The 12,293-nt window shown below is 40.1% G+C and overlaps 1 protein-coding gene across 9 annotated transcripts in view; it reads left to right on the forward strand.

Moving 5' to 3' along the window:
* LOC144295918 (uncharacterized) overlaps nucleotides 1–12,293 on the forward strand; it is a 247,121-nt gene that overhangs the window by 85,797 nt on the left and 149,031 nt on the right. For 5 of the 9 annotated variants that reach the window (XR_013363053.1, XM_077868582.1, XM_077868583.1 and 2 more), the window contains 2 exons: nucleotides 9,171–9,247; nucleotides 10,559–10,621. The exons of 3 other annotated variants lie outside the window; for them this stretch is intronic. Coding sequence is in view for 4 of the 6 variants with exons in the window: in XM_077868582.1 (XP_077724708.1) it covers nucleotides 9,171–9,247; nucleotides 10,559–10,621 (140 nt within the window). In the remaining 2 variants the exon portion in view is untranslated. The remainder of the gene's footprint in view (nucleotides 1–9,170; nucleotides 9,248–10,558; nucleotides 10,622–12,293) is intronic. One more of the 9 variants, XR_013363057.1, reaches the window with a different exon arrangement.

Here is a 12,293-nt window from a genome sequence, read left to right on the forward strand (position 1 = left end):
TTTAAAATGTGATTAATGCTGTGAGCTTGGACCTTTTACGTACATTGGTAAGCAGTATTCCATGGGAACTTTCTCAGCATGTGTCCAACGATGTAAACAAAAAGTTAAAATACAGCTTACACTCTCCCTGGCATTCATTAGCATAGCCAAGAAAGCAGGAACTAACCACATTTTACATAAAAAGACTTTAGAAATCTGTGTCTACTTACATTAGCATTATTCAATCTGTGGGTGCCAACTAGATGCATAGAAACGATTTATTTATAGGCCTATCACCAAAATGTGTTCTTCATTAATTCATATTTTTCCCAGCTCACATTACTTCTTGAACCCATCCAGGTGGTTTTTAAATGCTGTGGGTAATTTAAAACTGAGCGAATTCATGCACACCCTGTTTTTTAGTGCTTAAGAACAATCGAATGGAAATGTCCTTACCACTCATTTGATATTTTGTCAATTCGTTTGCGTTTAATTAACCTGAGGAATAACACAACTATGAGCTTGGCTGGACTTTTTGAGTTAAGATCCACATTGGGAAAGAAATAAACCTTGAACATCTTGCCAAAGATATTTAGAAATACATTTCTCACAAGATTAAAGCTGAAAATCCAAAGTAACTGCAGTTTATTCTGACAGTACAGTTCAGTGAAACTGTGTTATATTGAACATTTCCTTATATATAACATTCGTTAAAATAGAAAGGGCCTCATCTAAAGCCTTGTAAAGTGACGTTTCCTCCATATAATTTTTTCCTGTATGTAATGTTCAAAAGTGTAGTGCCTTGGAAAACATTACAAAGGACTTTCCTTGTCGATCTGTGCTTGTTGTTAAATTTATTTTGGGCTGTCCTTCTGGTTAGCATTTCATAGCTCTTCATAGATTCAGTCAATATATAATAGAAAAACAGCCCCCAGAGTTTGCCTTTTAATACTGTGAAGCAGCAGGAGAAAGTTTAGGTTCTTGGCTGAAGGTCCTTCTTGAGCAATACTTTGGTTCTGATAAAGCTTTGGTCCTGTCCTTTCATTTTTTCCAGGGACTTGTGTCACCTATGCTGGTCTAGCAGCGAAAAGGATGCATGGAAGTGACCTGAGCATGAGAAAAATCTTGTTCATAAATTCAAGTGACTCTGTTTTGGAGAGCAACTTTCCCTCTATGTTGTATTTCTATATTGCGTTATATAGCCAAAGCCTCTACTGAGAAAAACGTAACTGATTTGTGTCCCATGGTACAATTTCTCAATATCCATTATTCTTCAGCCTAGCATGTGATTCCATTAGATGATTAAAACATTTTTCTACATTATGCTTTGAATTTTCCAGTAACAGATTTCAAATGTGTAGTAGGTACGTACATATGTACAATGGAATTTGTGCAGACATAATCTATCCTCTGTTGCTGTATTATTTAGTGGTTTATTTTATTTTATTTATTTTTTCAAAGATTTTATTTATTTATTCATGAGAGACACAAAGAGAGGCAGAGACACGGCAGAGGGAGAAGCAGGCTCCCTGTGGGGAGCCCAATTCGGGACTTGATCCCAGGACCCCGGGATCATGACCTGAGCCGAAGGCAGATGTTCAACCGCTGAGCCATCCAGGTGCCCCTCATGGTTTATTTTAAGCAAATGTTAATCCAAAAGTGCCTTCTTGTGCATTCACTCATTCATTTATTCCAAAACATTTTTGAGTCCCTACTGTGTTCAATGTTAGACAGTAGGCATAAAAGTGACACTGTCTTGATCTGCCTGAGTTTTCAGACAATTAACAGGGGCATATAATAGCACGTGAAGAGGGTTAACAACCGTGGACGTACCAGGTGCTATGGGGACAGACCGTAGGGTGATCTGAGCTACTTAAAGGAGCCCACGAAAGGCTTTACTGAGGTGGAAGGGGGCTGGGGGTGGGGAGTGGTGGAGTGTAGGTGAGTGTGATGGGTGGCATTTCATCTGACACCTGAGAGATGATCAGGAAAAGCTAAGGGAGGGGATACATTGAAGGTTGAAAAGATTCTCGATAGAGTGAATGGCAACTTGCAAAGGCTCAGAAGCCAGAGAGAATGTGGTGTATTCAAAGAACCAAAAGTTTGAGGCCAAGGTGAGGGGGCAAGGGGTGAACATGATGCCAGATTGCATGTCTCTTCTCGGCATAATTTAGGCAGAGCAAACGGTAACTAATGTAAACCATCATAAAATCTACATCTGCTAAGGAAATTATGGAATAGGTTTTATATTTAGCAGCACTACTGCATATTCAGACTTATTGTATATGCAACCTTGCCGAACCTGAAATCTAGACATTCTCAGGGCAGAAGAGATTTAAATGTGACTTTTATTTGATAACCTGGATGCTGGAAGGATTTTGCCCCTGCTGAACATCTGTGCCATTGAGTCTAGGTGGGGGATGTAGACATAGACGCACATTTGGAGACTGAAAAGATGCCTGCAAAGTAATAGCTCCAAGTCTGCCACAGTCCACTTGTGTTGTTCTCCATGCTTCTGGGCTGACCTCAGCCCCCTCCTGCCTGGTGACAGAGCTCCCACTGGGTTCCACTGTGAGGAGGGGAAGAGGGTCACTCAGAAGTCCTGTGCTTCCTTGGTTCCCCCAGCTGGAAAGCGGTGAAAGAGAGAACAGAATCCAGGTTTTATTTTTCTCCCCTTTTTAAAATTACTTATTTATTAATTATTTTCTTCGAAGTTAGTTATTTTTACTATGAATTCTTTTTTCTCGAAAATGATCTATAATCCAACTGCCCAAAAGACCCCTGTTGACATTTAAAAAAAAGGTTAATGGTGATAAAAGCAAACGTTTTCTAAGTTTAAACAATACATAAAGTCATAAACAAAAGAAAAAGCTTGTGTTCTTGCCCTAAACGTTCCCAGTCTGTCTTTCCATAGGCTCCACCATTCACAGCTTTCTTGTATATACTTCTAGGACTTGTTCCTTTCTCTGTCCAGATAGCTCTGTGGCAGACAACTGTGATGTGCCAGATGCCCTTTCAGGCTAAAAGGCATCCCTCGCTTGCAGGGAGGGCTGCTGGCAGAGAGCATGTGGTGGTTGCCGGAGGTGGGGCTGGGGTTGAGAGAAGAGAAAGTGGGGGGAGGTGGTCAAAGGTAGAAACTTCCTGGGGCACTTGGGTGGCTCAGCTGGTTAAGTGTCTGACTCTTGATTTCAGCTCAGGTCTGGCTTTCAGGGTTGTGAGTTCAAGCCCTGCGTTGGGCTCCTGGTTGGGGGTGGAGCCTGCTGAAAAAAAAAAAAAAAAGGCAGAACCTTCCTGTTCTATGATGAGTAAGTCATAGGGATGTAATGTGCAGTGTGGACTAAAGTTAATGATATTGTAATTGTTTATTTGCAAGTTGCTAAAAGAGTAAATCCTAAAAGTTTTCATCGTAAGAAAATAATTGCTACTATATGAGGTCATGGATGTTAACTAGACTTATTGTGGTGATCATTTTGCAACAAATAAATATATCAAATCATTATGGTGTACACCTTAAACTAATACAATGTTATATGTCAATGATACCTCAATAAAATGAAAAAAAGGGGGGTGGAACTAACAGTACAATGGGAGGAATCAAAAAGGAAATTTTATAGGTTATATTTTTCCTTAAATTAAATGTCTCAAAATGGATATGTAATCAGTAATTAAACTGCAATTTGGAGATCTTGCAGGTTGGATTACCGGGGAAGCTGACTCTAAAACAGAGTCGCATGTAGTATGTTTATTCACGTGTGCCCTTAAGAGCAGCACCCATAGGAGAGAGGGGAAGAAAGCTAGGCTTTGATGCAGTTCCGATAAAAGGCCTTGGAGGATCCTGTGGGAGTTCTGGAGCTGCCTGGTCTCCACCAGCATCACCCCATGAGGCTGGGCCTTTATATCCTGGTGCTGGATGCAGACCCTGGGTGAGCTGTCTCCCCTTGCTACCAACGGCAGAAAAGGAAGAGTTCCAGAGAGGAGAGCCATGATGGCAGTTCTGGGGGTGTCCACAGTGGGGGTGTCCTTGAACACAATGATGTTGGAGACAGTGGCAAAAAAAGGATGGCCGCTGTGGACTGTGGCAAGGAGAGAGAGCAGTGGGATCTCACCTGTGGTGACCTCAAGGCTCTCTCTGAGAGAGCTTGCCAGGAAGTTCTGCTGGCAAGACCGCAGCAGCAGACACACGAGGCAACTGAAAATAACAACAACAAACACAGAGAATTTCTGCCGAGGGCTTTCACGAGCTGGGCATTAATAGGCATCCTTGGAACTCCATCCTTGCACCAAGTCTTCTTGGTGGTCAGTACTATTATTATTGCTGTATTACCAATTTGGAAACTGAGGCTCAGAACTACTAAGAAACTTATTCAAAGTCATAAAACAAACAGCCAATTTGGAAATTAGACATTGAAACATCCAGTGGGTTTATGTAGAGTCACTTTGGGAACAACATCTTGTGAATAGTTGCCTAAAGAGGAGGGGGTAAGAGAGACGCCTGAGGATGACATTTACTTGCAGGAGGTTAAGAATTCACAGCTTACAGGGAGGAAAGGAATGGGTGGGGGGGGAGGGCTTTGTGAAAGCCTATGTTTTCCTTTTTTTCAAGTCATTTGTGCTGTATGGGTCTTCGAATGTATTCCAAGTCATTTTGGATCTAGGGTTGACTTTGTCAAGATGAGTCACGTACATGGTCTGATATGAGGATCTGCTTGCCTCCAAAGATCTTTATCACTGCCTGACAGAGTCTGAAATTCCAGTATTAAACATTCATTCCTTTGAATGTTGAAGAGTTTTTATTTTACAGAAATCTTTCTTAAAATATAAATGTCCCTTTGAAGGATAAATATAAGTCCTTTGGAGTGATGGCAAATATAGGTCACTGTATCCTGAAAATGTTTCCAGAGTATGGAAGGTTACACCTGTAATAGAAAGGGATAGAGAGGGATCCCTGGGTGGCGCAGCGGTTTGATGCCTGCCTTTGGCCCAGGGCGCGATCCTGGAGACCCGGGATCAAATCCCACATTGGGCTCCTGGTGCATGGAGCCTGCTTCTCCCTCTGCCTATGTCTCTGCCTCTCTCTCTCTCTGTATGACTATCATAAGTAAATAAAATAAAAAAAAAAAAAGAAAGGGATAGAGAAATGTGGAAAACCGAGAAGATATTAGTGAAAAGATATTAGTGAAAAATTGCTTCTTGAAGTCCTTGAATTTATTTGAGACATCCTGAAGACATAGCCTCATAAAATTACACTCATTAATATATGTAAATTTTCTTATATGGGTTCTTTTATTACACATGTTTTATTTTTTAGAATGTTGACTGGTTATTTAAAAACAGCTGATTATTTAAAAAATCATTGTTAACCATTACTAGTATATAAGTACTTTTCTGAAACTGTTTTATGTTGCAGATGATGGAGAAAAGAGAGCTTGTTTTAAAATTTATCTAAATAGCACTATTACATCACAGTGGAGAAAAGAGTATAACATCATAAAGTAAATTATCTATTTTTAAGACAATCAAACATACTTTCAGATGTGGTTGTAGTGATTGTATACCCACAGTTAGGGCAGTTAATGTTTGAGACTGATGTTGCATTTTCAACCACATTCAATGGATCAGAGTTTATTATTTTCTTCTCCTGCTGTATTTATTACTCTGTCAAGTTTTGGTTCAAATTAAGTTTCTACAGCACGGATAAGTATAAACACTAAACACCCGGTGCGTCAGAAGCTTCTCTTCTAGGATAATTAAGATGTGCAAATAAAATTATTTATAAAAGAATTATGGCCTAATTAAAAATACTGCATAATAAACATATAAGGCGCAGAGTATTTGCAGAGGCAAAAAAGTGCATTTTTGTATTAGCCTGTGGGTTTTATTTTTTATTTTTATTTTTATTTTTTTAGCCTGTGGGTTTTATAAGAGGTAGTGAGAAATCAGGGCTGTAATAACTGAGACTTTGAGTTTCTCCTTCTGTAAAGAATGTAGGTTAGGGGGGCACCTGGGTGGCTCAGCCGGTTAAGCATTGGACACTTGATTTCAGTGCAGGTCATCATGATCTCAGGATCATGAGATTGAGCACTGGGTGTGGAGCCTGCTTAAGATTTTCTTTCTCTCCCTCTCCCTCTGCCCCTTCCCGACCCCTCTCCCACCTCCGACCCCCACTTGCATGTGCCCACACGCTGTCTTTCTCTCTCTAAAAAAAAAACCCCAAACTGTAGACTAGTAATACCTTCTGTATACCCCTCAGGATTGTTGTCAGAATCAAAACAAATTGTGTATGTGAAAGCCTTTCTAAGTTTCATGGGTGAGATACTGCAAAGTTTGTTCAGAAACATTGGGTGGGGGAGACAAACGCTTGGCGTGATCGTCACCTCTGTTTATATGTCAGGAAACTCTGAGGTTAAGTGGATGGAGTGTGGCCTGTCTGGGGGGTCCACAAAGCCCTTGGAATGTGATTTCATTACAGTGTCAATGCACAGTTTTCTGAGTAGTGGGTCCATATTTTTAATCCAGAACCTCAGTCCTTTGAAACTATGAAGTGTTAGGACAGCTGTCTGGAGGTATTTTCTGTATATTTTTCCAAATGAACTGAGTAGGAAAAACAGTTTCGCAGACTGTCTTGCTTTGTGGAAATTTAATCAATTCTTAGAGTTTATGGAGCACAGCTTAAGGTCGAAAGCACGTGGCTCTATTCGGAACACTGGTTCCTCATCAGAGTCTTACCTATTAAGGCTTAATTAATTGATACATTTTAGAATTGACTTGCAATTCCAAATAATGTGCTAATTTTATGTCAGGGCATGAAATATCACAAAGATAATTTGCATGGCATTTTGGGATATGCCACATGGAGTTTGGATGTGTCTATATGGATATCGGTTAAAAAATTGTTTCATTTTCTTTGCATAATTACAATTAAGTAAAATACAATGAATCAAAGGGGTAAATACTGAATTTACAAGACTTTTATAAGTAAAATATTTTCAAACAATTTTAATGAGAAACTGAGCTTGCTTTTATCAGCTTTAATGCTTGAAATGACTACATGAAGTGTTTGATCAAAACCTGTAAATGATGATCTCTTCAGTTTTTAAAATTTTTCTCATTAATGAGAAACTTAATTCAAGATAATTAATTAATTAATTAATTAATTTTAAATATTGTATTTACTTGTTTATGAGAGACACAGGGAGAGAGGCAGAGACATGAGCAGAGGAGAAGCAGGCTCCCCAAGGGGAGCCTGATGCGAGACTTAATCCCAGGATCCTGGGATCACGATGTGAGCCAAAAGCAGACACTCAACCACTGAGCCACCCAGGCATCCCTCAAGATAATTTTTTAAATGACTTACCACACAATCAAAAATTCCTAAGGGTTTAAAATTTATTTTATTTATTTATTTATTTATTTTTTTTTTTTTAAATTTTTATTTATTTATGATAGGCACACAGTGAGAGAGAGAGAGAGGCAGAGACACAGGCAGAGGGAGAAGCAGGCTCCATGCACCGGGAGCCTGACGTGGGATTCGATCCCGGGTCTCCAGGATCGCGCCCCGGGCCAAAGGCAGGCGCTAAACTGCTGCGCCACCCAGGGATCCCTAAAATTTATTTTAAAGTAACTAAGAAAAAAGATAAAATACCTACTAAATTTTCCTTTCTTTCTGTTTTTTTTTCCTTTTCTTTCATTGAAAATTTCTTAGACTAATGTACATGGATTCCAAATCCAATGGAACATTTCCATACCAAGAAGATGTGGTCTGTATATACAATGGACTATTATGACTCAGCCATCAGAAAGGACGAATACCCACCATTTGTTTCAAAGTGGGTAGAATTGGAGGGTATTATACTGAGTGAAATAAGTCAGTCGAAGAAAGACAATCATATGGTTTCACTCATACATGGAATATAAGAAATAGTGAAAGAGATTATAAGGGAAAGGGGGGGAACTGAGTGGCAAAAATTAGAGAGGAAGACAAACCATGAGAGACTCCTAACTCTGGTAAACAAACAAAGGTGTGCAGAAGGGGAGGAGGCTGGGAGATGGGGTGACTGAGTGATGGGGATTAAGGAGGGTGCATGATGGGATGAGCATTGGATGTTATACTATATGTTGGCAAATTAAATTTAAATAAAAAATTAAAAAAAAGATATTTCAAACTACTGAAGCTTTGGGAATATATGTGCACTGTTGTAGTAGTCATCTTTCAGCTAACACGGACAACACGAAATGGACCATCAGCCACCAAGGGGCAAAGAATTCAGCTTGGGTGAAGACTCAGAGTTAGGACTACCACACCCCGTTGAGCCTGCCAGGAACCCCTGCTGTGTGGTCCTTGCCTGACTTCTCTAGTCTCCACCCTCTGACTGGCTCCTGAGCTCTGGGCCCTGTATCCTGCTACCTGGGAACATGAGATATGAACTCCTTCAGTAGCTCCATAGCCCTTGATCAGAGGGCAGCCAGTGGGGAAATAGACAAGCAGATGGTGGTTGAGGGGAGGAATAAGGAGTGCTCAATGATGTACATCCTGCTGCCTCTGGGGACAAGCTGGGAACACAAAAGGCATCAAACTCCCAATAGGTGGTCAGATGCTAGACTGTGGCTTGGGGGCTTTGAACCTGTCCCTGAGGGCTGAGAAGATGAGTATCTCTATTCAGGGCAAGCTAGCACAAAAGTTCCAGACCAAGGTTTTTCAAACTTGGGTGTCCATCAGAATTACCAGAAAGGCTTGTTGAAATACAGACAGGAACTCTGTGCTTACTTTCTGATCCAGTTGATCTGGGAGTGCAGCTCCAGAATTTGCATTTCTAAGAAGTGTCTAGGTGATGTTAATGTTGCTGGTGGGACAGGTTGAAAACCACTGTTTTTAAGCATGTTTTTTTTTCTTTTCTTCTTCTTCTTTTTTTAATAATTTGTTTATTTATTTATTCATGAGAGACACACAGAGAGAGGCAGAAACACAGGCAGGGGGAGAAGCAGGCTCCATGCAGGGAGCCTCATGTAGGACTTGATGTGGAATTTGAGCCCGGGACTCCAGGATCACGCCCTGGGCCAAAGGCACATGCTCTACTGCAGAGCCACCCAGGCTTCCCAAGCATGGGGTTTCTAATAGGATTTAATAGAATTTTCCACTTTTCCTCGATACATTTCTAAAAATCAATCTTTTAATGTATCTCCTTGCCTTTAAGGATTTTCATAGCATGCAAAAAGTTATTGCCACTCAAAGATGCAAGATTCGTGGTTTGGAAATATGACAGCAACCCAGGTAAAATAATTCTTAATTTGTTGGAACAAATTTGAATTTCATGTTATACAGCCACTGTGTGTATAGACAGCAATGAGCAGATGGTGAATGAATCTCTGCCAAGGTCAATGTCAACGATTCAAACTGTCTTTGTTTGCCACTCATGGCTGTAGTGCATTTTAAGTGAATACTCACATATTTTTTTGTGTGTGTGTATGAATACTGACATATTCTTATGCCAGGGTCACAAACTCAAAAGCCTAACTGGTCCAGGGAAGCAATTGCAAATGAGTGGAAAGAGCAGGGGGAGAGGGTGGTAAACTGATGGGCTTGTGTCCATTCAAGGACAAACGCCTTCCAGGGCTCCAGCCGACTCTCATGCCAGGTAGGAATGTGGGGCTGTTTTGTCAGGTCTTCCAATTTTCAAGAGCGTCAGAAATCCAGACTTTTACGTGAGATCCCTTTTTTTTTTTTTAATGTCAGCCCTCTGAAGGCCCAACAAAACACATTTACAAGCCAGTTCTAAATTTACTTTTACCATCAAATAATACCCCACAATTTGAACATTAGTGAAGATTTTGGAAACATAGCTTTAGGGAATATCAAGTGCTCACTATTCAATATTTTAAAAAGGTTTAATTTAGTTTAAATATGTGACTGCCCTTTAACAGCAGTTTTATTATGATGAAGGAAAGGAAGTAATGGAGTATGGAGTTTCATTCTCAGGAGCAGGAGATGGAGTAGGAGTTTCTTCACAGAATAATGAAGACAAACTTGATAAAGTAGGCATTCAATGCCACGAGTACCTAATCCTGTGCCAAACAGAAATTGTATTTTCTGTGCTGCACATAATCATTATTCACATTTTTTACTAGCCTGAAAATCATGTGGGGGAAACAACCCTCCAGTTGTTGAAAGTAGATACAATTTTCCTAAAGTGAAACGATTTGCCATGAAAATGTTTTTATCCAAGGGCCAAAGTTGCTGTATGGCGGTGGAGGTGTTTACAGTCAACTCCCAATTATCTAGAACCAGGCTGTTGGATTTTCATATGAATTCTCTTTTCCCTCGCATACCCTATGACTATTTTATTGCTCGTACCATTGCCATCATAAGCCTGGCAGATGGAATGATAGGATTACAAGCAATTCTTTTAAGAGTCAAGTTGAGAAGTTCTTGGAATCTAAACCTAAATTTGAAGTTAGGGTTTTGGCATTTTTCATTTATACGTTTTCCTGCCAACCTTGCTTTCATTTAAGTAGCTGAGGATGACTAGGATTTGTGTTTCTTCTCTTTCCAAAACTCCCGGGATTTTTGGTGTTTTGCCTTGAGAGGAAAAAATGCCAATCTTTTTACAAGAGAAGCAACAAGATAAACAACGGATAACAATGAGAGGTAAGCAAAGGGTGGGTATATGGAAAGGCCAGTGATGTCGTTGATAAAGCACTTTGTGTCTCTAGACCTTAGTTTCTTCATGTAAAGAATGAATAAGATTGGCAAGATCAATGATTTTCCTCACTGTGCTCTGTTCCAGACTCTCCCTTGGTGTGCTGTTAGTAGATTCTTCTACGGATCGTAAAGGGTAGAGTGGTGCCTTTACCAGTCAAATCTTGCCTAAATGAAATTGAGCCGGCTTTAAACAACCTTCACAGTTCAGGGCTCCAGTAGGAGTTTTAGGTAGATATTAGTCATGAAAAGGAAAAAAAGTTAAAAGAGTAAAACAGGGGCACCTGGGTGGCTCAGTGGTTGAATGTCTGCCTTTGGTTCAGGTCGCGATCCCCGAGTCTTGGGATCAAGATGGGGCTCCCTGCAGGGAGCCTGCTTCTCCCTCTGCCTATGTCTTTGCCTCTCTCTCTGTGTCTCTTATAAATAAATATAAATAAATAAAATCTTTTTTTTAAAAAAAGAAAAGAGTAAAACAAACTGATAAACTTGTATATTATCCCTTTGAATTGATTAGAGCTAATGGAGCAAAAGAATTAGTGTTTTTCTCCCTTCATAGTCTGGAAAAACATGGCAAGGAATAGCATCTTTCCAATATCTTGTTATTGTTTTAAAGCGGAAGAGAATGATATCACACACTAGGTAAAAATAACCACAACTAGATTTCCTAGCTCTTTTTTTAATCACCGAATAATTGCAACCCATGAGGTCAAATGCAGTTGAAAATTAGCCACAAGCTTTTGGCACTGTAGTGATTACTTTGTGAAAGGAGTTTAATAACATCTTTCTCAGCGGAAGCCAGCGAACTGGACCACATGATCATTCATGACTCCCTTTTATACTAACGGTCAGCACATATTTAGTCAAATGCTGTGATTAAATCGTTTGGAAGAATGTTAAGAGACACACGGAATGTAAGAGAAAATAACATAACTGTCTTAATGTAGATCAGCATAATTCTAGTATTGATTGCAAAGTTAATGGGAAAGGAGGGGACAACATATTTCTATTGAGTGTATACTATTTTTCCACGAGCTGGAAATGTGGGTGAACAAAATAAAGAAATCTTGCTTTTATAGATTCTACATAGTATACACACACACACACACACACACAATGCTTCAAAAATGAATAAATCAGAATAAAGGAGTAGACAGTGATGTAGGAGTCCTGTTTCAGGTGTCAGGGGGTTCTCTCTCAGAAGATGGCATCCGGGCAGAGACTTAAATGAAATGGAGGAGGAAACCATGCCAAATTCTAGGAGAAGAATGTTGTAAGCCAGGGAGCAGAGAATATACAAACACTCTGAGAACGAGGATGAGCCCGATGATCTCAAGGAGCAGCTAGAAGGCAAATGGGACTGGAGAGACAAGTGGGGGTGGTAGGGGATCAGATCTGAAAGGAAACAAGTTATTTGGGGCCTCATGGTAAGCAGGTCAAGCAGTTTGCATTTCATCCTGAGTGTGTTGGGAAACCTTTGGAAGGTTGAAGAGAGAGTCAGTGATATGATTTAATTTATTTATAAAGAGTTGACTCTGCTACTATGTGAAGAGTAAAATTTGAAGATGGCAAGTGTGGAAACAGGGAGATCAACAAGGAGCTGCCCCAGGTAGCTGATGGTGGC

Source organism: Canis aureus, chromosome 24, assembly GCF_053574225.1.
Source record: "Canis aureus isolate CA01 chromosome 24, VMU_Caureus_v.1.0, whole genome shotgun sequence".
NCBI classification, from domain to species: Eukaryota; Metazoa; Chordata; class Mammalia; order Carnivora; family Canidae; genus Canis; species Canis aureus.